At 44.8% G+C, this 27,983-nt stretch overlaps 1 protein-coding gene and 1 pseudogene across 1 annotated transcript; one reads left to right on the forward strand and one right to left on the reverse strand.

The window, feature by feature from the left end:
* Positions 1-3,993: 3,993 nt before the first annotated feature.
* F11R (F11 receptor) lies at positions 3,994-27,983 on the reverse strand. The gene is made up of 10 exons (XM_055402552.2): positions 27,806-27,983; positions 8,242-8,310; positions 7,984-8,091; positions 7,623-7,769; positions 7,121-7,323; positions 6,659-6,761; positions 6,414-6,521; positions 6,189-6,201; positions 5,839-5,887; positions 3,994-5,699 (listed from the first exon to the last, which is right to left on the reverse strand). The coding sequence occupies exons 1-10, from the start codon at positions 27,864-27,866 to the stop codon at positions 5,664-5,666; spliced, it is 897 nt and encodes a 298-aa protein (XP_055258527.1). The 5' UTR covers positions 27,867-27,983; the 3' UTR covers positions 3,994-5,663.
* On the forward strand, positions 17,662-18,017 carry LOC148778234 (small ribosomal subunit protein uS10 pseudogene; annotated as a pseudogene).

Raw genomic sequence — 27,983 nt, forward strand, 5'->3', positions numbered from 1 at the left:
CTCTGTGTGACCCCATAGACGGCAGCCCACCAGGCTCGGCCATCCCTGGGATTCTCCAGGCAAGAACACTGGACTGGGTTGCCATTTCCTTCTCCAATGTATGAAAGTGAAAAGTGAAGTCATTCAGTCGTGTCCAACTCTTCGCGACCCCATGGACTGCAGCCTACCAGGCTCCTTTGCCCATGGAATTTTCCAGGCAAGAGTATTGGAGTGGGTTGCCATTGCCTTCTCCACTCCCATATACTTATTTCCCTACAATTTGCCAATCCTGGAAAGTCTTTTTCCTTTTGTCTTGTCATTTCACTAAAACTTTATCATTCTTTTGTTATGCCGTATATGCCCAAATTGTCTTTTGTCAATCTAATGACAGGACCCCAACTGAAGAACCTAGGAGGGTAGTGGGGAAATGATTTTTCTTCCACTACAAGGTAGACTTCAAGCGTTCTGTGTGTAAACAGACTTAGGTCACAAGTCTCTTAGGAGTGTTGTCAAAATATTGGTGGAAAAAAGTGAGAGATGCCTGGAGCCTTAGGAGTTGTCCCTGCCCCTTGTTTATCCCTCTGGCCACACCGCTGTTGCCAGGCTCCTTCCAGGCCAGGATAAATGGACCTCATTCTCAGCATTCAGCCTTTCCTGTATAGGATGATGCCTCCCCAAGGAAGGCTTCAATGTGCTCCTTCCCAGCCACCTCCACGCTTAAACTGTGAGCTGGGCTCAGAGATAGGAAAAACGCTGAAAACCCAGGAGCCCAGCCCCCTGGGAAGGACTCCACACACCAGAGGAAGTGAATGAGGCTGCTCATCGTCTTCTCAGTCCCGAACCCTGCTCCACTGCCTCTACTGCCCACACGCCAAGAACAAAATGCACGCTTCAGGGCCTGGGATCCTCTGTCCCCCATCTCTCTGCTTATTTTCATTTGGCTGGCACTTAAAACTCAAGAGGTGAGAACGTTGGTCAAAGAGGATGTGTGTATACCTATGGCTGATTCATGCTGAGGTTTGACAGAAATCAACAAAATTCTGTAAAACAATTATCCTTCAATAAAAAAAATTTTTTAAAAAGAATGTTGGTGAAAAATCTGTCTTAAAATTCAACATTTAAAAAACCTGGCTTTCCGTTCACTCCTTTTCTGCAGACTCCAGGGATTTAGCCCTTATTCTAATCCAGATGTTCCCACTTTGTTGTCTGAGTTTCTTTCTCCACAGGGATGTCACAGACCTGGACCAAAGAAATGTTAAAGTCTATATTCAAAATCAAATGAGGTTAGGTGCTTTAGCTTCTTTTATGATAGCTCAAATCCACCTGAAATGCAGAGATTCCTAGATTGGGAAGATCCACTGGAGAAGAGATAAGCTACCCACTCCAGTATTCTGGCCTGGAGAATTCCATGGTCTGTAGTCCATGGGGTCACAAAGAGTCGGACACAACTGAGTCCGACTCTTTCACTTTTATGGGTAAAATAGGGCTTCTCTGGTGGCTCAGATGGTAAAGAATCTGGCTGCAATGCAAGGAGTTCAACCCCTGGGTCAGGAAGATCCCCTTTAGAAGGAAATGGCAACCCACTACCGCATCCTTGCCTGGAGAATTCCATGGACAGAGGAGCTTGGCGAGCTACAGTCCACGGGGTCACAAAACTATAAATTTTATTCTCTGGAGGTATCTTTGAGCTGACTGAGTAGACTCTATGAGCCAAGTTCACCTTTCTGATTTGTAAAAAAAAAAATTTATGAAAGTTATCATTGAAATTAAACCGTGGCAGACATGTCCAAAAAACATTGCAGAGATTTGATCCCTTTGATTCTTGAAGTAGATGAATGTGTGAATGGCAACTAGGGGGCAACAGAACGGTCTCAGAATGGGGTAACACGGATAGCATCATCTTGTTGGAAGACTTCCAGCGCTCACGTTGCAGTGTTCACCAGAGAAACTGATGGCTTCTTCACGTCCCCTCTCCAGCATGTTTTGCTAGGACATAAAAATCAGATTGTGTATATTTTCTTTCCAAACTTTTTAAAAACTGCTCTTCCTTCCACCTGGGAAACCCCAATGACTCAAAAGGTAAAGAATCCACCTGCAATGCAGGAGACACAGGTTCAACCCTTGGATCAGGAATATCTCCTGGAGAAGGAAATGGCAACCCACTCCAGGATTCTCACCTGGAAAATCCCATAGGCAAAGGAACCTGGCGGGCTACAGTCCATGGGGTCACAGTTAGACACAACCGAGCAGTCACATGCACATTCTTTCCACCATACAACACCCCTTCCTTAAAGCTCTGAAGGGCACATTCTGAATCATAACCAGTCTTCTTTCTTGGACATCATCCATTCATCCTAATTTTCTCCCTTGAGGCCATCCATCCAGTAATCTTCAAATATCTAACTTTGTCTTGCCTGAGTCTTTGATTCTTTGGGTTTGACATGGTTTTAAAAGTTTCTATATGAAAGTTTTAAGTCCCTTCACCATCCAAATCACTTTTTATGAACATATTCTATTTGTCTGTAATCGTCTTAAAAAGTTAGACACCTAAAACAGGACTTCAGATAGGGTTTTAGCACTATCAGCAACAAGTATCTCTCTGCTTCTAGACAGAGATTGTAGAAAATTCTACATTTTTCCAACTTTATACATGAATTGGTTTTGCAACTCAAAGATACAATCTTACACTTACTACTATTGAACTTCTAAGATGGTTTATCATTCCTGTCTATTGAGATCTTTTTGTATTCTCATTTTGCTAACTAATGAAGTTGCTGTCCTAGCTCCTTGTTATCCATGCCTTGTTTGCCACCTGGGTCACAGGCACAGTGACATTATCTTCCATTCCAGAAGGTGGCACTCACAAGCCCTACTTTTTACCAAGAGCTTCATAGTTGCTAGTCTCAATCTGTACTGTAGGTACTGTTGGGGTGTCACAATTCAGAGAAAATCCCAAGGGTCACTGCTCTCTCCTAATCCTCACGTACACACCTCTCCAGGGAAAGTTAAATTTTGTCTCCAGCTCCTCCTGCCCTTTCTCATGCGGGGTCACTGTGAGCAGAACATATGCTGCCCAGCCTCTTATGAAGCTGTCCTGAATCCCAGATCTATACTTGCCTAGATTCCTCAGCATTTCTGTGCCTCTTTTTCCGAATCTGTGAAATGGGGAGAGTAGTAATATACACTACCTTTATGAATGAGAGTAATTATTCAACAAGCCACTGGGGAATTCCCTGGCAGTCCAGTGGTTAGGGCTCAGGCTTTCACTGCCACGGGTGGAGGGTTCAATCCCCGGTCGGGGAACTAAGATTCCACAAGCTCCAGTGTGGCCAAAACTAGAAAAAAATTACAAAAGTTCCATTTCATAGTAGATTTTTACAGCTAGTACCAAGGAAGGGACAATAAATTGCAAGACCTACAAAACTAGAGATTTTTAAAGTGCAAGTTGTACTTTCTTCATTTATCTCCTTTATTGATCTGTCCCACGCCCCAGCATGCAGAAGTGGACCAATCCATTTCCCACTTTTCCCACCCCCACCTTGATCCGCAAATCCTATTAACACAGGGACAACACCATCCTTAATGTTCAATCATTTTATCTCTAATCAGGTTGGGTCCCTGTCTATAACACTCATCTCTACAGAATCACCCTGTTCTCCAACCCCAAGTCTCCTTTTAATATAGATTATATGCATTTGAAGCATAACCATTCAAGTACAGTCTAATGGTAAGTTAAAGTGAAAATGAAGTGGCTCAGTTGGGTCCGACTCTTTGAAACCCCATGGACTGTAGTCTGTGAGGCTCCTCCATCCATGGGATTTTCCAAGCAAGAATACTGGAGTGGGTTGCCACTTCCTTCTCCAATGGTAAGTTAAACTGAAATCTAACCACCAGATTCTGTAGAAGGATATTCCTGATCTCTTAAATAAAAGACTACAGGGAAGATTATTGAATGTCGAAGTCACTCTGGGAGTCCCAATTCTTTAAAGCTAGAACTTCAGGATTTAAACAAACTCAATGTGAAAAATAAACATTTATTACAAAAATTAGTTTTAACATTCTAAAATGAAAGCAGACGAGGTGTTTTCCAACTCAAAGGGGCTGTTGTTAGCTGGAGAAGTAAATTCCAAGGCTGGTAATCACTGACTCATACTCCTCACAAGTGACCTAGGGAGTGAGGAACCATTTGCTCCAGACTTGCAAGAGCAGTGATTCACCTCTGCCTCCCTGTGCCCTTTACTCCCCATCCTTCCCACCCTGTCTCCCAACCAGGAAACCGAAACATACTTTGAAAATTTCATTCTTACTGAACCGTTTCACAATCTCTACTTTTATTGCCTAATTAGATTTTATTTCCATCTGGAAAGCTTATTTTTTATTGGTGTGTGACAATATGATTTGTTTTCTGTTTTTCCTTCTGGACCCTGGATGAAAATAAAACTCAGTTCTGGGAGGGATTGTCAGATAAAGGTACAGAATATGGTGAAATGGTGCTCAGTATCCCCCACAAAATTAGCAAAATCAATCCTGGAAGATCCCTTATTTGCCCTCTTGCTAGTTAATAAATAGACTACTGGGGGAAAGGGAGAAACAGATTCAAGGGCAAAGAAGGGTCCAGCTGGGACGAGGAAAGCAGGGACAGGCGTGTCTACCCCGCTCACTCCTGCTCTTACACCTGTCCTCTAAATAAAGCAGTAGTACCACTTTAAACTACTACTAAAGAAGTGGTTCTCCATGGGACTTGAGAAATCCTGCCTCAGGCTCTGGAGCAGCTTTTCCTGTGGCGTCTGGGAAGTGTACTAGTGCATCTGGGTTGGCAGAGGTGGGAGGGTGAGTCAGGTCAAGTAGAACCTGGAGCACAGCATCACTGCGCCCAGGTGCTCTCCTCCCGCCCCAAGAGGACTCTGGAACATTCAATCTCAACAGAGCTAAGACCACAAACACACACACACACTCACAGGCTCAGCAGAACTGACTGCTACACAAATTTCCATAACCCTGCAGACATATCTTAAAAGGGCAGGTCGAGGTGTTCCAACCAAGAGAAGGCTGATAGCCTGAGCTACCCACTCCAGCTTTCTTTTCTGCAGATCAGTGTCCTGTTTTCCCTACAGACATAGTTGTCAGTCGGCTTGTGTTCGGGAAGAGGATGGTGCAGGAGGATCCCAGTGGCACTTCCCATGGAAGACAGAAGAAAGTGGGCTGCAGAGGCGGAAGAGACTTGACATCGTTTCCAAACAACCATTTCAGCTGCTCCAGTCTCCAGTCCCCACTCTAGAACAGCTGTACCAGCCCTCAGCACGGCAGGAAAGAGTCAAGAAGCCAGGCTCCAGATTCCTATCTGAGAACCACTACATGCAGGGGGCGGTGAGGACCCCACAGATCTTGTGGTCTACTTGTGGTCAGCAGACATCAGTCAGGACTTCTCTCTGATCCCTTGTAGGGCTGGGACAAGAAGGCTTTAAACAAGTCCCAGGCCACTCAGCAGTGGTGGGAATGTAAGGGAGGCAGGAAGGTGCACAAGGCTGAAATTATCACAAAACACAACCTAAGATAAAAGTGGGGGCCCCTGAGGGGGCGCAAAGACAAATAAGGTGTCCTATGGAACTGCAGACCTCAGGGGCCAGAGTCTGGGAGCTCCTGAGTAAGGCACGCACTGAGGAGAGCAGAGAGGCTGGCCGGGGTCACACCAAGAAGGACGAGGTCTGCCTGAACTCCCCCTGAAGGAAGAAAACATCCAAGTCAGCTCTCTGCGGTCTTCTCTAGCTGCTAGATAATCCCCAGAACACATGCAAACATGGGCTGGAAACCCCGACTCCAGCCAGGGGGCCCTCTCCACCCCAGGGCAGGCATACTCACTTCACTTCGAGCACTGGGCTGGCTGTAAATTACCTTCTTACTGGAGGTCCTAAAGACAAGCCAGAGATGGAGACACTCAGTCCCCCAGTCCCTCTCCTTCACCGCAGCTCACTAACGTTAGAGGCCAGGCCTGGGAACTTCACGGGTGCATGGAGCTCTCGGTAGGGAGGTTTGGGTGGAGGGAGAAAGGACAAGCACAGGACCGCAGTGGACAATGGTAGGAATCCAGATGTTCTCCCTGCCAGGCTGGTCGCCTCCCCCTCCAACCTCTTCCCCGGCACATCTCAGCTTCAAACCATACACAACCACGTTCTCAACCTCAGAGAGCCCCTGGACAGCAGTTCACTCACCCTTTCTTTGCTCCTGAAAGACAAGAAATGGGACCATGAGTGTCAGACAGCAGAGTAGAAGACAGCATGGCATAGGAAGATAGGGAACCCAGTGTATGGCCCTGAGACACGGGTGACCCATGCTTCCCGGGAGGTAACCCAGCACACAAAGGCTCAGTACCAGGTCAGCACTCAAGAATCAAGCCCTGAAACAGGGAGGATCCACTTCTGAGGGCAAATACTTACTGTCAAAGTAGCCTCGGCTATAGGCGAACCAGATGCCAAAAATCAAGGCTCCCAGGAGAATGAGTGTTACAAGGACAGCTGCCACGATGCCCCCGACATTGAGCTCCACTGTGGGACACAAATGAAAGGTCAGGCACCTGAATACACCTTCACAGCACTGACAGCACCACCAAAGCCAGGATGGAGAGCAGACCCCAATCCCTGCTGCAGGTCTGAGCTCAAGCCCCAGCCACACCCCCACTCACCAGCGTCCATGTGCACAGTATCTGACCTCACAGGTGACTCATAGCCATTCTGTGCCTCGCAGGTGAAATCTCCAGTATCAGAGGCCGACACGGGATCAAAGATCTAGAGGGCAGAAAATGAACTGGCTCCTGCTTGAAGAAGCCACTTACCTCTCTTTTATGTCTCCTGACCCTCATGCCAAAGTTACCTTGTTGCACGTTTTTTCCCCACCTTCAGAGCTTCTATAACCCTGCCCCCCATCACACATACCTTTTACCCCAACCCCATCTGCACTGCCTGCAATGCAGGAGACCAAGGTTTGATCCCTGGGTCGGGAAGATCCCCTGGAGAGGGAAATGGCAATCCACTCCAGTATTCTTGGCTGGAGAATTCCACGGACAAAGGAGCCTGGCAGGCTACAGTCCATGGGGTCGCAAAGAGTCGGACACGACTGAGCAACTAACACACACACACATCCGTACCAACTCCCCTGTCTTGTGGTTCAGGGTATAGGAAGAATTGCTGAAGGCACGGTTGCTCTTGGGTTCCACAGGCATCTCTACCCCATCCTTGAACCACTTGTATTCAGACGGCGGGGAACCATCTTTCTCTGAGCAGGTCAGCACTGCTCGGGATCCAATGGTAACAGAGGAGGGGACGTTGATCGTAGGCTTGGATGGAGGCACTGGGGAGGGAGAGAAGGTGCTGGTCACAAGAGTGGGAGGGCTGCCTGCAGGCACAATAGCATGACACCCCCATCCACCAGCTCTAGCCTTCCGCCCTTACTGTGCCCTTAGTTTCCCCCTCAGCAGGCGCTTATCGCTCTCTGGCAGCACCAGGACGCTGAATACCATCCTCCCTGCCCCACCCACAACCTGCCATGCGCATGCTCACTATCAGTGCGCTCTGAAGCTTAGCAGAGCCTGCTAAGGGTTTAGGGAAGCAACCGACTGCAAACCCACACAGAAGACCTGTGGCACATACCGAGCACGATGAGCTGGACGGTGACCTCCCCATAGGTGTTGCCGCCTTCGTCAGAGACCATACAAGTATACATCCCCGTGTCTTTCCGGGTCACCGAATGGAAGGTGATGCCACTGTCCGAGAAGGTAACTCGGTCCTCATAGGAAGCTGCAGGAGAGAGAAAGCAGGGGCAGAGTGAGCTGGAAAGCTGAGCGCAGCTGCTGACAGTAGCACCACGGCACCGGGGTGCTCTTCCTCCCCCCAGCAAGGGCGACGGGAAGGCCCTGGAGACTTGAGCCCCAAGGTGCGCCCCTCCCCTGGAATCCAAGCACAACCAATCCCTCTACAAGTAGGCAGTCAGCAAGGAGATGGAGCGACCCACCTGTGATTTTGTTGTTATAGCAAACGAGACCTCTGATATCACCATGGGTAAACTTCCACTCCACACGGGGCGAGGAGAAGCCCGAGTAGGAGCAGGACAGCTTGGCAGCTGCAGGCAGAATCCAAGTGAGTTGGAGGAAGGAGCAGCAGTAAATGAACCCAAAGCACCACGTGGGTTGGACGTTCCCCAAAGGTCTGCCCCTGCTCGCCTCCCTCTCACCCCAGCCCCCACCATCGCCCACTGCCCCTCCCAACTCACGTTTATTCTCAGGAACTTTGACTACCGGTTCATAGGTTTGCACCGCACCCCTGCCCAATGCCAGGAAGCCTGAGAGGAAGAGAAGTAGGTCCATCAGGAGTGGACAGAGAAATGCCATGGAGAGGGAAGAGCAGTCCCAGCTGATGGAGCATCTGGAGCTGGGACCCTCTGTCATGAGATCTCTAGGTCAAGGGATTCAAGAGATCCAAACTCCTCTCAGATTTCACACCCTCTCACCATCTTCTTCAAATGTTTTTTGCTAAACTGCAGACCAACACTTGTTTAATCAATGGAAATAAAACATTTATTTCTGAGGCAATGTCCTTCATTTTTTAAAAAAAGATTTCCCTCTGTGACTACCAATAATCTAATTAGTTCCTACCAGTCCAAGAACAGTTTCCCAAAACTGTTCATGGTTTCTTCGTTCAGAGAAAGCTTCTCTGAAAGCAAATAATTGTTGTCGTTTGTCAGACAATCCTGGCAGGAAGCCAGAAAGCTGGAGGCAAGGGAGGGAAGGAAAGAAAGGAGCAGTAATAGGGTAATAATACTTGGCATTTTGAGGGCATGTTGTGCTTTTTAAGGTGTTTTCACATACATTACTTGGTTTGATCCTTGAAACAAGCATGACAGATCAGCAGGACAAGTATTATCATACCAGTTTTACACGAGGAACTAAAGTAAAGAAACGTGTCTAAGATGACACAGATGGTTCTGGACCAGATCACCTCAATAGAATCTCAATCACTGGGTCGGGAAGATCCCCTGGAGAAGGAAATGGCAACCCACTCCAGTATTATTCCTTGGAAAATCCCACGGTCAGAGGACCCTGGTGGGCTATAGTCCATAGGGTTGCAAAGTCAGACACGACTGAGCAACTTCACTTTCACTTCTGCCCAAAGGAAAAGGGAAAGAAAAGGTGGTGTGTGTGGTGGGGTTGGGAGAGGAGGTGAGAGACAGGCTAATTAAATAACATGGTGGGAGAGGGGCAGCAGGTTCACAGGAGGGGCCAACACACTCCAAAACAAGCGCCAGCACGAGGCCTCTGGGGCAGTGTGATACAGTTACCAACCCGCGTTTGCAGTTACTCTCAATTATGCTTTCCAAGCCCAAACTGATGAAGGATGCTTTAGTCAAAACCCTGTCTTTCTTAGATAAATGCAAGCACATCTGTTCAATGCAAGTATATTTTTCCTTTATTAAATTACACATATAACTGAGTATGCAAAAGTAGGAGGACATCAAGAGCTACTTGGAAGTAACAGGCAAGTTTGCCTTGGAGTACAAAATGAAGCAGGGCAAAGGCTAACAGAGTTTTACCAAGAGAACACACTGGTCATAGCAAACACCCTGCTCCAACAACACAAGAGACGACTCTACGCATGGACATCACCAGATGGCCAACACCAAAATCAGATTGATTATATTCTTTGCAGCCAAGGATGGAGAAGCTCTATACAGTCAGCAAAAACAAGGTTGGGAGCTGACTGTGGCTCAGATCATGAACTTCTTATTGCAAAATTCAGACTTAAACTGAAGAAAGTAGGGAAAACCACTAGACCATTCAGGTATGACCTAAATCAAATCCCTTATGATTATACAGTGAAAATGACAAATAGATTCAAAAGATTAGATCTGATAAACAGAGTGCCTGAAGAACTATGGATGGAGGTTCATGACACTGTACAGGAGTCAGTGATCAAGACCATCCCCAAGAAAAAGAAATGCAAGAAGGCAAAATGGTTGACTGAGGAGGCCTTACAAATAGCTGAGAAAAGAAGAGAAGCGAAAGGCAAAGGACAAAAGGAAAGATATAAGCATGTGAATGCAGAGTTCCAAAGAATAGCAAGGAGAGACAAGAAAGCCTTCCTCAGCGATCAATGCAAAGAAATAGAGGAAAACAATAGAATGGAAAAGATGAGAGATCTCGTCAAGAAAATTAGAGATACCAAGGGAACTTTTCATGCAAAGATGGGCACGATAAAGGACAGAAATGGTATGGACCTAACAGAAGCAGAAGATATTAAGAAGAGGTGGCAAGAATACACAGAAGAACTGTACAAAAAAGATCTTCCTGATTCAGATAACCACAATGGTGTGATTACTCACTTAGAGCCAAACATCCTGGAATGTGAAGTAAAGTGGGCCTTAGGAAGCATCACTATGAACAAAGCTAGTGGAGGTGATGGAATTCCAGTTGAGTTATTTCAAATCCTGAAAGATGATGCTGTGAAAGTGCTGCATTCAGTGTGCCAGCAAGTTTGGAAAACTCAGCAGTGGCCACAGGACTGGAAAAGGTCAGTCTTCATCCCAATCCCAAAGAAAGGCAAATCCAAAGAATGCTCAAACTACTGCACAATTGCACTCATCTCACACGCTAGTAAAGTAATGATCAAAATTCTCCAAGCCAGGCTTCAGCAATACATGAACTGTGAACTACCAGATGTTCAAGCTGGATTTAGAAAAGGCAGAGGAACCAGAGATCAAATTGCCAACATCTGCTGGATCATCGAAAAAGCAAGAGAGTTCCAGAAAAACATCTACTTCTGCTTTATCGACTATGCCAAAGACTTTGACTGTGTGAATCACAATAAACTGTGCAAAATTCTTAAAGAGATGGGACTACCAGACCACCTGACCTGCCTCCTGAGAAATCTGTATGCAGGTTAAGAAGAAATAGTTAGATCCAGACATGGAACAGCAGACTGGTTCCAAATCGAGAAAGGAGTATTTCAAGGCTATATATTGTCACCCTGCTTATTTAGCTTATATGCAGAGTACACCACAAGAAATGCCAGGCTGGTTGAAGCACAAGCTGAAATCAAGATTGCTGGGAGAAATATCAATAACTCAGATATGCAGATGAAACCACCCTCATGGCAGAAAGCAAAGAAGAACTAAAGAGCCTCTTGATGAAAGTAAAAGAGAAGAGTGAAAAAGTTGGCTTAAAACTCAACATTCAGAAAACTGAGATCATGGCACCTGGTCCCATCACTTCATGGCAAATAGATGGGGAAAGAGTGGAAACAGTGAGAGACTATTTTTGGGGGCTCCGAAATCACTGCAGATGCTGACTGCAGGCACGAAATTAAAAGACACTTGCTCCTTGGAAGAAAAGCTATGATCAACCTAGATAGCTTATTAAAAAACAGAGAAATTACTTTGCCAACAAAGGTCCGTCTAGTCAAACCTATGGCTTTTCCAGTAGTCATGTATGGGTGTGACAGTTGGATCTTAAAGAAAGCTGAGTGCTTGAAGAATTGATGCTTTTGAACTGTGGTGTTGGAGAAGACTCTTGAGAATCCCTTGGACTGCAAGGAGATCAAACCAGTCAATCCTAAAGGAATCAGTCCTGAATATTCATGGGAAGGACTGATGCTGAAGCTGAAACTCCAATACTTTGGCCACTTGATGTGAAGAACTGACTCATTGGAAAAGACCCTGATGGTGGAAAAGATTGAAGGCAGGAGGAGAAGGGGACGACAGAGGATGAGATGGTTGGATGGCATCACCGACTCGATGGACATGAGTTTGAGCAAGCTCCAGGAATTGGTGATGGACAGGGAAGCCTTGCATGCTGCAGTCCATGGAGTTGCAGAGTTGGATACAACTGAGAGACTGAACTGAACTGATTAGTGAATATAGTCTCTTGACCCCAGAGGCTCCCTTTTCTCATCTGAAACGTGAAGGGTTTCAACTAGATATTTTCTGAAGTCCTCTAGGTTCTTTTTCTTGTTTCTGTCTCTTTTTTATAATAAAGGTATTTATATTTGGTTGCGCTGGGTCTTTGTTGCTGCATGTGGCTTTTTCTAATTGCCGTGACTTGGGGCTGCCCTTCATTGTTCAGTGCACAGGCTTCTCCTGATGTGCAGCGCAGCCTCAAGAGCACCGGCTCCGTAGTTGGGGCACATGGGCTCAGTTGCTCCACAGCATTTGGAATCTTTCCAGACCAGGGATCAAATCAATGTCCCCTCTCTTGGCAGGAGGATTCGTATCCATTGTACAACCAAGGGACTCCCTCTTTCTTTCTTCCCTTCTTTTCTAGCTCAAATATTTAGAGAGGATTTTTAAGTAATTGATTTCAATTTGATACAACAACACTGAATTAGCCAGGCGAGTCCCTTATACTGCAAGGAGATCCAACCAGTCCATTCTAAAGGAGATCAATCCTGGATGTTCATTGGAAGGACTGATGCTAAAGCTGAAACTGCAATACTTTGGCCACCTCATGCGACGAGTTGACTCACTGGAAAAGACTCTGATGCTGGGAAAGGTTGGGGGCGGGAGGAGAAGGGGACGACGGAGAATGAGATGGCTGGATGGCGTCACCGATTCTGTGGACATGAGTTTGAGTGTACTCCGGGAGTTGGTGATGGACAGGGAGGCCTGGCGTGCTGTGATTCATGGGGTCGCGGAGAGTCGGACACGACTGAGCGACTGAACTGAACTGAACTGAACTGAAGTGTTCTCTCACCCATTTTATAGATGAAAGAACTGAATGTCTAAAAGGTTAAGTGGAAGATCCAAGTTTTCATAGCTAGGAAATGACAGAGCTGTGATTAGCATACACGTTACTCCTATACCTTCTTTCCTCCCTTATTATACCATACTTTCATACATCATGCTGCTTTTCAGAAAAGCCACTGGTTTAACGGAGGCAGTGCTTCCCAGGCAGCTCAGTGGTAAAGAAGCTGCCTGCCAATGCAGAAGACACGGGTTCGGCAGACCACTCAAGTATTCTAGCCTAGGAAATCCCATGGACAGAGGAGCCTGGAGGGCTACAGTCCGTGGGGTTGCAAAGAGTCAGACACGACTGAGCACACACAACTTAATGGAGGCAAACTGTGCACTAAAATATGATTCTTTTAAAAGTCAGGTCCATTTTATCTCTAAATTACTTCTAATCATATTATTTTGTGTCTGTGTATCTGGCACTACATTTCAAAGTCAAATCTATAATCAAATGTAATGACAGACACAGAAATTAGAGCAAATAACCTTTAGCAAATTGAAATCTGAGAACACAGAAATTCTGATTCAGCTCTCCTCAAGAATGCTGATAATGAAATGTTTTGATTTTTTGCCCAAGTCAAATTTCTCTGCTTTGATGATGGGAATTTTGTTTGTTTGTTTTTTTTAAGATTCTCAAATTTTACAATTTGGTACCTGTGATGTGCACTGAGATACTCAAAACCAGATCTCTCTTCAGGAATGAAAGACTCGTCCTGGCTGCTGGACTACTACCAGAAGAAAGCCTGCAGCTCTCATCCCTCTCTGAGGGTAACCAGAACACTTGCCCAGGGGCATGCCTCCTACCAGGCAAAACAGGGTCAGGGTACCAGCAGCATCCAACGCCTGATGGAGAGGAGGGGGCAGTTAGGATTCTGGACTTTCACTGCTGTAGCTTGGATTCAATACACGACCGGGAAACTGAGATCCAGCCAGTCCTGTGGCCAAACAGAGAGAGAGAGAACCAGCAAGAAATGACTTTTAGAAACTTCCCTGGTGGTCCAGTGGTTAAGACACTGTGCTTCCAATACAGGGGAAGCGGGTTCAGTCCCTGGTAAGGGAACTAAGATCCCACATGCCATGTGATCAAAAAAAAGTGGGGTGAAGGAAGGACATATAAAGCCCCAGTTCTATTGTCCTACCTTCCCAACTTGGGACAACAATGAACGGCTATTCCTGCTTCAAAGTTCCCTGTGCAGAAGGTGAGGCCTTGTTGGGACTACAGCACAGCTCAACTTCTCCTTCTGCCCAATCCTGTTTCCTCTCCATAGGTGTGGATCCCAACAGCACTCCCTAATAAATGTCTTAGTACTGTAATTGACATCTCAGAGTCAGCTTCCCAAGAAGCCAACCTATGACACCACCCAAATAAAGAACAGCTTCTAATTAAGCTAAAAACTAGTCCTTGAAATAAAAGACCACCTAAAAGAAGACAAATAAATAAATCACAGCATATGAATTTGATGATTATTTCCACCTTACTTCTAACTTTAGGTAAAGTTCTTTTTTGAGTCCTCTCGGATCATCAGATCTACAGCATGTTCAAGAATGACAACACCACAAAGATTCACAAACATACTGGACAGGCATCTTCCCCTTCTCATGAAATCCGACTGCTATTACCTAGTCCAGGCTTCTCTTCTTTTATTAAAATACAGGGCCCTTTACCTCATGCCCTTCCCACCTTCCTCTGATGCAGGCACTGCTGATGACTTCCCCACGACCTGACTGCAATGCTCAGAGTTCTACTGTGACTGCGTATTGCACCATGAGTCAAGTCCAGCCACCGTGTCCTTCCTTCCTAATGACTGCAGGACACCCCAGTCATCCTGATCCATGGTCCCCTTCTCGTTCCAGCCTGCCTGCATTCAAATCCCAGCTCTGTTATTTATAATCTGTGTGACCCGGGCAAGCCACTTTGAACCTCAGTTTGCCCATTTGTAAAATGGGGATAATAACAGTTTCAACATCAAAGGGCTGTTATTGAGAGTTAAGTTACTACAAATAAAGGGCTTATAAGAGTGTCTGACCAACAGGAAGCACCCAATAGGTATTATCCCTTACTATCATTATCATCTGCGCATAGGTCCTTCTGTACACACTTCTTTTTCTGACTTCAAAGTAAGGCGTAAATGTAAATACTTCTGAAAAAATGTTTACATTCCAGCCCACCAAACAATCTCTCCTCTGTAACTGTGACTTAGCCTTAGAAAGACTGACTCTTTTCTAGAACCACCATGTATAGACCAGCAGAGTTGAGGGCTTTCCCTCATCACACCCCAGCTATATCACAACACCCACGATTTCCACATCCATTCTCCTCATCTATTTTATATTTTCCCTTACCTCATCACGACCTCCCTTTTGTATTTAACCTTGGACCTATACTTGGCATACTGTATGTGTGTTAGTCACTCAGTCATGTCAACTCTTTGTGACCCCACGGACTACAGCCTGCCAGGCTCCTCTGTCCATGGAATTTTACAGACAAGAATATTGGAGTTAGCAGCCATTTGCTTCTCCAGGGGATCTTCCCAACCCAGGGATCAAATCTGGGTCTCCCAAATTGCAGGCAGATCCGTTACCATCTGAGTATACTTGGCACAATGTACATACATACAAATGTCCTACTATTGATAATTGACACGGTAAACCAAAACAGAAGAAAATTTCACCTTTTCCATCGTGATGTTTAATTTACCCTTAAGTTCACAACATGAAAAGTTACAGAGTCAAAGGTATCAATAGATTTTTGGTGCCTTCCTGTACAGAAAACCTTCACTTAATCTTGCACCCCTCTCTGGTTACAATTTTTTCCTCCCTTCTTCCCCAAACTTCTTAAAGAAGGAGTCTACACATACTGTTTGCAACCCAACATACGTGTTCACTGCTCAGCCTACTTCAGTACATCTGTGGCTCTCAACCTGAAATTAAAATTGCTTTTACTAAGGGCACCAATCATTGTATTCCTCAATTTTACGATACTCTGATTATAAGATGAAACACTGATTTAGTAAAAACTTCTTGGGGGAAAATTAAATATATACAATAGACTTATATTGACTGTAAGTCACATCCCAATTTCTAAAACATTAAAATAGCCTTAGAATTAAAATATCCAGTATTTGCTTTTTCAGTTACCTTCTGTGCTTTTGGTTAAGATGTTTGATCCTGCTAACTACTCCACTTTTAAGTCATCACCATCTTTCCTTCATTCTAGTCAATCAAGCACCAAGCACTACAATGTCATCTCCCAAACCTCCCCAAATTTGGCCCCTCCGCCATTTTTTAGTACCATCATCATCACCTGTTGTTGGTTGTTCAGTCACTAAGTTGTGTTCTGACTGCAGTTCCACTATCAGCAGCACGCCAGGCCTCCCTGTCCTTCACTATCTCTTGGAGTTTGTTCAAACTCATGTCCATTGAGTTGACAATGCCATCAAATCATCTTACGCTCTGTCGCCCCCTTCTCTTCTTGCCCTCAAATTTTCCCAGAATCAAGGTCTTTTCCAATGAGTCTGCTCTTCATATCAGGTGGCAAAGTACTGGAGCTTCAGCTTCAGCCCCAGTCCTTCCAATGAATATTCAGGATTGATTTCCTTTAGGATTGACTGGTTTGATTTCCTTGCAATCCAAGGGACTCTCAAGAATCTTCTCCAGCACCAGAACTCAAAATCATCATCTGGGGAATTGCATTTAGTCTTTCAGTTGTTTTCTCTGCCTTGTTTAATCTTGACCCACTCACATCCATCCTCCACCCCACTGCTGGAGAAAGAGTTAACATTTATGAGCATGTACTATATGCCAGGCACTGCTAGAAGAACATTACATGGACTACCATGTAATCCCTACAACAACCTTAGGAGTTGGATGATATTGTTATTATCATTTCTTTTCTACATGGGTAAACTGAGGCCCAGAGCTACAGATTGAAACCAAAGCAGTCCAGTTCCAGAGGCTGGGCTACACTATACAGCCCTCTGGAAAGTCCAGATCCCACACTTGCTTCAAGCTTCCAGTGATTCCACATTGCCTATAAGATAAAATTTTTCAGCCAGGCAATAGTTCTAGAAAAACCCAACCTGGTGATAAGTTTATCATCTTCATCACCCTCTCTACTCTTGCAATTTACCCCCCAGCAATACAAAACTACTTAAAATTCCCAGCAAAGAGTTTCACAACCTCGGTTTTTGCTCATGCTATTTCTGCCACGCAGAATACCCTTTCCCCTCTTTCTTCATCTGGCCAGCAGATATTCATCCACATTATTTTCTGGAAAATGACTTACTCCACTCCCAATCCTTCTTCCGTCTCCTTGCTAGGCTTCCACTACATCATGCAAAACACTGTCAAAGCACTTCCCATATTATAATGACACCATCTATGTGCCTGTGGGTCTCCCCTATCAAGCAGTAAACTCCCAAAGGAGCAGGAACTATATGTTAATCTATCATTCTTTCTCATCACTTAGCATAAGTACAAATTGACACTGAACAACACAGAGCCTTAACAAATCAGGTCAGAGCAAATCATTCACTATAACATCTACTTGTTAAGATAAGACCATGTTCCAAACTGACAGATGAGGCACACCTCCCCACTTCAAAAACAACTTGATTCAAAACACTAGCTTTAAAGCTGTAGGTATCAGCCTGCGCAATGGTAGAGGCTGGTTTCCCGCATCCAGAAGTGTGAAGAGCCAAAAGTGGAAGAAGCGCCAGAAAGTTTTCTAATGCAAGGTCTAAAATGTGGGGAAATGGACAAAAGATGTGAATCCATTTAACACACCCCCAGCTCTTTGAGGAAAACTTGGCTGCTGCTGAAGCAGAGCCTGAAGTTACCTGCTCCTGCTCCCTGACTCACTGTTTGCTCTCGCCAAGGAACTAGCCTGCAGGAAGCCCCACAGCCACAGTCATGGCTTTTAAAGATACAGAAAGATTCCTGTGGAGCCAGAGCTGACAATTCACAGGATTAGAATCACCCTCACCAGTTGCAACGTGAAGTCTTTGGAGAAGGTATGTGCTGACCTGATCAGAGGCCCAAAGGGAAAGAATCTCAAAGTGTAAGGACGGGTTCGGACACCTACCAAAACCCTGAGAATAACTACAAGGAAAACTCCTTGTGATGAAAGTTCTAATACTTGAGATTGATTCCAGAGGAGGATCCATACGCAACTCAATGACCTCCACAGTCCTGGGACTGCCAAGCAGATCTCTTCCATCAGTACAGAGCTAAGAGTCAAGGTTGAAGTCACCATTGCAGAAACTTAAATTAACATTTTTCTAAATATTGATAACCAGTTGTTAAACAAACAAAAAAACCTATTTATTTCAAGATCACAAGAGCAACCCAAGTAAGCCCAAGCCCAAGTCATCAGAAGAGACACCTGGCTAGATCGTTGCTCTTTCTGCCAAACCTTCAAAATGGTTTCTGGTGTATAAGGATTGTATTCCCTCAAGATTCATATATGAAAGCTTCAGAAAGTAACTGTATTTGGAGACAAGCCCTTTAAGGATGATATAATTGTTAAAATGAGGCCCTTAGGACATTCCCTAATCCAATCTGATTGGTGGTATTCTACAAAGAGACACTAAGAGTGCTCATGCCATAGAGGGAATGACCAGGTAGCAGCAAGAGGGCGGCCACTTAAGTCAAAGAGAGGTTTCAGAGGAAACCATCCCCACCAGCACCGTGACCTTGGACTTCTGGGCTCCACAACTGTGAGAAAATAAATTAGTGTTGTTCAAGCTACCTAGTCTTTGGTATTTTGTTATGGCGTCCCAAGCAGACCAATACAAAGGTTCAAATTGGACATCAGCAATGGGCATTCTGGTTGAATCCCCAGTCACTATAGCCTTGACTCAAGCATGCATGATGACATGAACAGTGAAAGAATCAACATGCTGCACAGCAAAGGAAACCACCAACTAAATGAAAAGGTGGGTCTTGCCTGCAGCATAAGACTCCCGCTTCTAAGACAGGAGGTAAGGGTTTGATCCCTGGTCCAGGAACTAAGAGCCCACATACCACACAGCATACCCAAATAAATAAATAAAATTTAAATTTGTTAAAAAAAAAAAAAAAGCTAAAAATGCAACCTAGAGAATGGGATAAAATATTTGCAACTCACCTAACTGATAAGGGATTAATATCTAAAATGTATAAAGAATTCATGCAAATAATAGTTTAAAAAACCAAACAAACCACACCTAACTAATCTATTTTAAAAACTGTCAGAGGATCTGCATAGACATTTTTCCAAGGAAGCCAGACATACAGATGGCAAACAGGTACATGAAAAGATGCTCAACATCATTATCAGGGAATGCAAATCAAAAACCATAATGAGATAACACCTCACACTTGTTAGAATGGCTGTTATCAAAAAAGACAAGAAATAGGAGATTTCCTGGTGGTCCAGTAGAGATCCTTGCCTCCACTGCAGGGGGCATGGGTTTGATTCCTGATCAAAGAACTAAAATTCCACAAGCTGCACCAGCACGCTCCCCAACCCCAGAAAAGACAAGAAACAGCAGATGCTGATGAAGACGTGGAGAAAAGGGAACCCTCATGCAAACCTCATGCTGGTGGGACTGTAAATGGATACAGTCACTATAGAAAACAGTGTGGGGTTCTTCAAAAAGGTAAATGTAGACGTATCATATGATCTGGGGCTCTCTCTACCCAGGTGGCAGAGAAGAATCCGCCTGCCGATGCAGGAGATGCGGGAGACGCAAGAGACGCAGCTGTGACCCCTGGGTTGGGAAGATCCCCTGGAGTAGGAAAGGGCAGCCCACTCCAGCTGTTCTTGCTTAAGAATCCATGGACAGAAGAGCCTGACGGGCTACAGTCCATGGGGTCGCAAGAATCAGACATGACTTAGCGACTAACAACAAAATCTAAGGAGAAAACAAGACGCTGACAGTTGGTTTCCTCTCAGTCTCTGCCCCCAATTCCTGCCCAGTCCTACGAAGACTCAAAGGCTAAGGATTCCTTATCCTGCAGACAACTCTGAGCTGGAATCCAGGCTCCCGCGCTCACAGACCTCGTCTGAGCCTCAGCGGCACCTGCCTCCAGTACAGACATCCCCTTTCTCCCTTCACACTGGGGCCAGCACAGAGTCAGCTGAGGCTTGAGCGCGCACATAACACACAATGGAATATCATCGAGTCATTAAAAAGAATGAAATCTTGCCATTTGTGACAACAGGGATGGACTTTAAGGGCATTATGTGAAGTGAATTAAGCCAATCAGAGAAAGTCCAAATATCATATGATGTTACTTATATATACTCCAAGCTCACAGACACAGAAAACAGACTGGGTGCTTGCCAGAGGCAAGGAGAGGGTTGGGGGCAAAAATGAGTGAAGAGGATCAAAAGGTACTAACTTCCAGTTAGAAAATAACTAAGTCATGGGGATATGATGCACAACACGGTAACTATAGTGAATAATGCTGTATTGCATATTTAGAAGTTGCTAAGAGAGTAAATCTTAAAAATTCTATCACAAGAGAAAAAAATTCCATAACTATGTATGATGACAGATGTACATTTATTGTGATGATCACTCTTCAATAAATATAATTGCTCTATTATTATTTTGCACATCTGAAACTAAAATAATGTTTTATGCAAAATATACCTCAGTAAAATAATATTTTTTTAAAAAACCAACAGAACTTTGTTTTGGAAGGGACCCAAGGGGACCCTCTATCCCATCCTTTTCTAAATACATAATTTTATTTACTTTTGGCTGTTCTGGGTCTTCATTGCTGCATATGCTCTTTTCTAGTCTCGGTGAGCAGGGGCTATTTTGTGGAGCACAGGCTCTAGGGTGCTCAGACTCAGAAGTTGTAGCCCCTGGACCTAGCTGCCCCATGGCATGTAGGATCTTCCCAGAACAGGGATCAAATCTGGGTCTCCTGCATTGGCAGGTGGATTCTTTACTACTGAGTCACCAGGGAAGCCCAACAAAACTAAACAAGACCTCTGCAAGGTTTGTCCTCTGAAAGCTTTAATTAATTATATCCAAATTCTAGACACATGTTACTGAGCATGACCAAATAAATTTTTAAAAATAGCATGAATAATAAGATAAGAGAAGCTAATATTTCTTGAATACTATGCACCAGATCTGAGCCCTTTACAGGTTCCATTTAATCCTTGTAACAATGCTATGAAATAAATTTCATTATTGCTCCCACCTTACATATGCATAACTGGAGCACAGAAATAAGTAATTTGCTCAAGGTCTCAAAGCTAGTATGTAGAGCTAGGATTCTAACCAGGTAACCTGGCTCCAGGGTACAATAAATTATACAACTAAGTAAAAACAAACAAATAAAACTAACCATATTGCCATGCCAAAAGTTAAGGTAGATCAATTTATTCAGAAAAATAATCCTAGTATACACGTAAATGTATCTCCAAGAATAGATTCCAAACCCTTGACAGTGCATATTATCTGAGAGGTGAGAACACAGGCAACTTTTCTATGTTCTACATTTGTGTAATGGCCAAGTATGTATTAAATATTTTAAGTTAAAGAAAAAAAAATGGGAAATGGGAGTTTAAAAGGAAAAAAAAAAAAATCAGATCACAAGAAGCAAAGAAAAATAAAACATAGCCAGAAAGGGGAGGCAAAAGCAAAGGCAAAAACAAAGGAAGAATGATCAAGAGTAATAAGAACACACTAGGAAGCCCAGGATGATGAAAGAAAACTGCGAAGGTGAAATGAAGCGGCAGATGAGCAAGAAACAGGAGACCACAGGAAGATCCGGTACATGAGTCTGATACATTTCAAGGACAGAAAAAAGGCAGGAAGAAATGGGAGAACATGCATTGGACTGTCTCATTAAAAATGTTTCGAAGAGAAAGAAAACAACCTTGAAAGGCAAGTATTATTGTTATCATCCTACTTTATAGATGAGAATACCGAGGCTTTTTCATAGCTGTCCAAATCAGTCTGCCTGATTCTGAGTCTCCGAAACTACTGTACTACAGTGTCTCCAGCAGAGAAGCCAGAAAACACCATTCATCCTTCAAGATTCTGGTCCAGTGTCCCTTGATCCATTATACCTTTCCCCAGTCAATCTCTCTCCAATTCTAGGAATATAACCTAAGAAAATAATCAAAGGTAAGCTTAAAGATGTATATTCAAAGACAATTTAATGTTATACAGCAAAAAAAATAAGTGCTCAGCAAAAAGTGAACAATTAAGTAAATTACAGGATAGTCATACAGTATAATACTATCGAATGGATTTTATTTAAAGCATTGCTTGCTTGGAAAAAAAAAAGGAAGAAAGAAAAAATACATATATGGCCATGGTTTGAAATAAATACACTACCATCACAGAACACATAGAACATTTATGTTCCTGTCCTCTGTCATGGAGGTAGTCACCCATTTCATTTAAAACTGATATTCAGTCATTAATAATCTAAATGAGAAAGGATCTATAATACAGTTTTGTTTATTCCCACTGGAATTCCTACCTAATCTGACAAACTGGCCATAGCTCAAAGTAGTTTAGTACACAACTTGGCTTAAACACTGGTATGTATGGATTTCTGTTGAGCTGGTGTGACCTAAATGAATATCTGCCCACAGGGCCAAGGCTTAAGGAAAAGTCAATGGCATCAAACAGCCATTTCATTTTTTTCCAATAGATTTTGCACAGTTCAGCTATACCACATATTAATCATAGAGGAAAGATTAGAATAAAACCAGCAATCAGTGTTATCGCTAGAGAACAGGATGGCATGTGATTTTATTTCCTCTATATCCTTCTGTTTTCCCATTTTCTGCACTGAATATCTATCATTTCTTAATAAAGAATTTATCATTTCGAAAAGTAACTCTTTTCCTACATTCCCCACACATTCTGTACTTCAATGACAGCCCCTGACACACGGTGCTCTGTATTCTACTTAGTAAATACATGTCTATAGCTCCTTAGAAACAGAGAAAAGAAGACACATTTGTATCCTCCCCTGTTCTTAGAGCTGTGCTTTGCCACCAAAGCAGTGCTGTGTTAATAAGAAGGTGGTCACAGAGGGTGGAGGCATCCAGATATCTGACAGAACCCACCAACCCGTCCCTGAAAACATAGGTCAAGCCCGCAACTGAAGAGCTACTTCCTTCTACCGCTGTATTAAGAAAACCTTGTTTTCGCTATGCGATCCTGTTAATAATTAGAATTTTCCTTACGGTGTTTTCATGCACTGACTTTGTTTTGATCCATTTAAAAACAAACAAACACAGGAAGGACGGAAAAGGAGGGAAGCAGGAAGCCAGCCAGCCAGCCTCTGGTTTTCTCTAAGAATTCAGCCAAACTTCCCCTCTAGGCAGATGAGCCTCACAGGACCCACCAGCCTCAGAATAAGCCAAAGCCTCGGAAAGCCCCCAGACACAGCATGCTCAGTTTACCTAACACCAGCTGTTGGCTAATGGTTACAAATACCTGACTGCCCTCAGAGTTTCTTAATAGCAGAGGTTATTCATTTTTTAATCCCTAATCTCAGCACAGTGCTCAGAACATAGTAAACACCAATGCTTGTTGGATTAACCATTGAATTTGACATTACAGTGCAATTAGAACCTGGACCCAGGGTTTCCACCCCCGGTTTGCTCTTTCCTTCCCACCACTCACCCTGTAGAGACTGAACTCACTCTTGGGGGTTGAGGTGGGACAGATAAGGAATGTGTGGGCAAGAGGAAGTCTGTGTGACCCAAAGACTGGCTAGGCTAAGTCTAAACAGTCAGGCTTGGCTGTACCTTCAATGACGTGGGTCAACTGACACAGCCCTCTGAGTGCAGCAGAAAGTGGTGATGGCTCTGCAGGACAGGAGAGCTTTCACTCCATTGCTCCCTCCAGCCCTATCTCAGCAGAATTTCCAGTTCTACCAGCTCGGCTCTCCTCCCCGCACCCATCTACTCATTACAGAGCAGGCTGTGCCTGCCTACCCAGGGCTCACTCCAAGGGCCTGGCATCAGACTTCTGGCCAGCCAGCTGCTTCCTCCCATCTGACCCTCACACTGTAAAACGAATGACACCAGACGGACTTTAGACAGAAACCCTGCTTATCAGGGAGTCCCAGGCAGATGAACTCTGAGTTTTCAATGCCTGGAAAACCCCAGTGTGCATCCACTCACTTTATTTCCCACAGCCCTCTGACAACACTGAAACCTCTTCCACAGTTATATTTGACAAGTGGCCATGCAGCTCTTTCCTGAACCTCTAGAGAGGAAGCTGGGCTGAGTTTAGAGTTCCCCAAGGTCTGCCCTCAATGCTAACAGAAGTGAAAAACAAGCCCAGTTTTTTTCCTAATCTCTCAAATAAAATGGACGTAGCTTTTAGATCTATCCCTGAGCAGGAGTGTCAGTCACTTCTGAACCCACAGAATTGATACTCCTTAACCCAGAGGACTTGGGGAGGAGGTGGGGAGAGGGGTGGAATATTCTAAGAGCCAAGGCCACACCAACAATATGAAAAGAACTCCAGGGCATATCAAATGAAATAAACAAGATATAGGATAGAACAGAATGTATAGAGGGTGCCTCCTTTTGTGTAAGGAAAGGGAAAAGAAAGCAATATATATTTATATATACTGATATCTGTATAACAAACCACTGGAAAAATACACAGGAAACTAGGGGAGGTGTGGAATGAACAGGAACCAGGTGGGAGTGATAACCCCCTCGTTTAATATTATTTTGATTCTCGAACCACGTTAATGTATTAACCTCTTCTAAACAAACATTGTTGTTTGCTTTTTAATTACAGCAGCTCCACCCCAAGCCAAGACTAGGCTGGAGAGGCCAAGCAAGCCCAGATCACAGGAAACTGAAGAGAAATGTCACAAAGTGGAAGTGTTCTGGAGCAAGGAGAGAAAAACTAATAAGACACTGGAATTCCACCACCACTCACTTCCTTGTTTCACCTTGCAGCGTCACTAGTTTCTAGGCTCTGGTTTCGAGGGAACAATTCTTTCAACCCCCCGCAGAGGGAGGGGAAAGGAGTGACTCACCAACCTACAGCTTAAGGTAAGTCTAACCCCAAATAGGAAAGCTAGAAAGGCTTGAGTCCAAAATATCGATATGAAACAGCCAGACTCACAGGTTGACCCAGAGGTCAGCAGTTTCTCCCTCCTGGAATGCCTCAGTGCAGACACTTCATGAAGGGGTGTGTGTGCAAACACCAGGGTTTCAACCAGGTTTCCACTTCCCCTGCGGTCACAGCAAAAGTCATCCTAGACACACACCATCTTGCTAAACAGAAATGCCTCTTCCTCCCTAGGAGACAGCTGGAAACTTTTTTAAGCACGGGCTCTCTAGGGGGTGGGAGGCTAGTATTCTTGGTCACCAGTTTTTCTTTTCCCAGGCCCAGTTCTCCCGGTGTTTAGTCTCCAACCCTGTCCTGGCAGGTTCAGGCCTTCTCCACTAGATTCCCCAGGCAGAGGCTGGGCCACTAATTGATCTTTTCTTCTTCCTCACTGATGACAGAGTCCACATGAGGAGCAAGGACATGCAGGCATCCTATATAAGCTTCCAATATCCCAAGGGCAGAGGACAGACTAGACAGGCACGAAAGCCCCTACTTTTTTGCTCTAGCCATTTGGAATCTTGCAGGGTCTCTCCCTGCTTTCTCTGACCTGCTCTACTACGGGCAGCATTCTTTCACCCTCACAAAATCCGAAGGGGGGTAATAGCTGCCCACTAATAATTGCTTTCATGTATGTCATGTAGCTATTATCCCAGTTGATCCTCAGGATGAGGTTAGGACAAGTATTATTACTCCTGTAATACTCTTGTATTACAGATAAAAAGACTTGAGTTACTAGACAATGATCACAAGTAAGCCAGAAAGTCAACCTAGAACCCAGGTAGGGGGTGACCTGGTTGTTATTTCCATTCTCACTGTGCTAACCAAATAAAATCTCCCAGGTCTAGCCCTATTTACATATGACAAGGTCAATTCCTCCATCTCCTGGACATGTTACTTCCCAGGATCCACTGTCCTGTCAAGATAATACAATATCATCTCATGTTCCCTCTAAAACACTGTTTCGGGGTTCCCTGAGCAGACTAGAGGACATTCCCAAGCTCAGAAGGGTGACATCACAAGGCTTTCAGTGTCAATCTGTGATAATATATTGTGGGGTTATTATAGAAAATGAGGGGGAAAGCGGAAAAGGGAGAAGGATGCAGTTCTAGGAGTCTTACAAGCCTGACAAATACTGTCACCAATACAGTTCTGACTCAGAAATTTCTAGGTTGGGCGGTGGGGCGATGAGTACGAGGGTTGACGGGACTGGTACCACAGACAAGAAAATGACTATGGGTATCAACAGCAGTTCTAAGGTACTGCTGCTGCTGCTACGTCGCTGCAGTCATATCCAACTCTGTGCGACCCCACAGACAGCAGCCGACCAGGCTCCGCCAGATTCTCCAGGCAAGAACACTGGAAAGGGTTGCCATTTCCTACAGACAGAAGTGGAGAAGAATGGGAGGGAAAGAACGGAAACTGAAGGGGGGAAACAGAGGAGTGGATCGAAAGGCAGAAGTGAGAAAAGGAAAACTTTAGTGAGAAAGAAAAATTGAAAAAGGCAGGTGAGATAGCGGACTCTGGAGCATCATCCCAAACTGGTGTTTTGATATGCTGGTTCCTGTGTCACAGGGTGCCTGAGATGGGCCCAGGAGTAGAAAAAGGAGAAGTGAGTCAGGAGAATTTGGTTCCAGTCCCAGGTCCTTTTGTCAGTCTTATCAAGTCATTTCCCCTCTTTGTACCTGTTTCCTGATCTGTACAATAGGGGGAGGGAGGATCTGACTTGTTACTGGTCCAGTCCATCCCAAGGGTTAATGTTTTCGTGATAAGAAAAAAAGGAGACCTCAGTCGTCCATCTGTCTAAGAGCACCCTTCACACTAAGCAAAGTGAATTATCAAAAAAAAAAAAGTGAATTATCTTGTAACCACCAATATTGGTCTTAATTGTTCATCTCTTCTACATTTCCTAAAATAGGGATCTTGAGGAGGAAGTGGAGATTCTTACAGACCCCCTGCCAACACAACTATTCACAGTAGCACACACAGACACTCAAGAATCAGATAAGTGTACAGGTGCTGACACGGGTAGACTAAGGCACAAACCATAAGCTCAGTCACAAACACAACTATAGACAGAGGCTTGCCCTAGCAAGTGAGCCTCATTGTTCCACAGGAAAGGGAGTTTACAAAGGACACAAAAACTCTCAAACATGGCCAGGGGGGCGGGCAGAGTTCTGGCTCTGAGAAGGAACCAGCCAACCAAAAAACAGGACCTTCCCCTGGGAATGGTCTCTCAGTCAACATTTATTAAGGACTCCTGAAGTACGTTATGCTAGAAAAGAATTTTGAATGCTGTGCTAAGAAATTTTAGATTTCAATTTCATGTATTTCCTTAAAAAAAAAAAAAGTTTTGCAACTGAACACTTTTCCTGGAGCAACCATGCAACCCAAAGATTCAGGGAAAGCTAAAACGACATTTCAGCAACAACCAGGGAAAGGGACTTGCACTCCAGTCGGCCTCCATTAGATTTTCTCCGAGGAGCCTTCAGGAGTAAAACATCCCAAGAGAGTCAGGGGACGGGAGGCTCCCGACTGATCTCGGATGGTTCGTGGATGTTGGAGGGGCAGGATGGCCATTCCCAGATGAGTTATCCCGGCTGGGCAGAGCCCCCGAGCCCACCAGCACTCAGCAGAAAGTGAGAATGGAGGAGAGGGGAACCAACCTTTCCCCGTTATTTTTGGTAAAAGTGCGGAAGAGGCAGCTCCCTCCGGGAGGATGTAAGAGGGAATCCTTATTCATAAATGTGGGGGAGGGGAGCCAGCCACCCACCAGGGGAAGGGGGAAGGGAAAAAAGAGGGACGAGTCTAGGGTGGAAAAGAGAGGACTAGGAGGGTGAGGCGGACTGATTTCAGAACCCCTCCCCTCTCGCGAGCCAGAGGTGTGGGGAGCGCCTCCCTCCAACCTCTGATCAGACGCACAGATTACTCCGAAAACTCCGGGAACTTACACAGGATCATCGACGTGAAGAGAAGCAACTCTGTACTGCCCACTTTCGCCTTTGCACCCATCACGATCAAGATCCCGATGCGACAGCAGTCACTGCGACCCTAGAAACAGACACAGCTTCGCCCACAGCAGCGCGGGGACTAAACTCCAGACGCCAGGTTGAGCCCAGCCCGGCCCTT

This window comes from Moschus berezovskii, chromosome 4, assembly GCF_049115385.1.
Source record: "Moschus berezovskii isolate FMDL1 chromosome 4, NW_MosBer_1.0, whole genome shotgun sequence".
NCBI lineage: Eukaryota > Metazoa > Chordata > Mammalia > Artiodactyla > Moschidae > Moschus > Moschus berezovskii.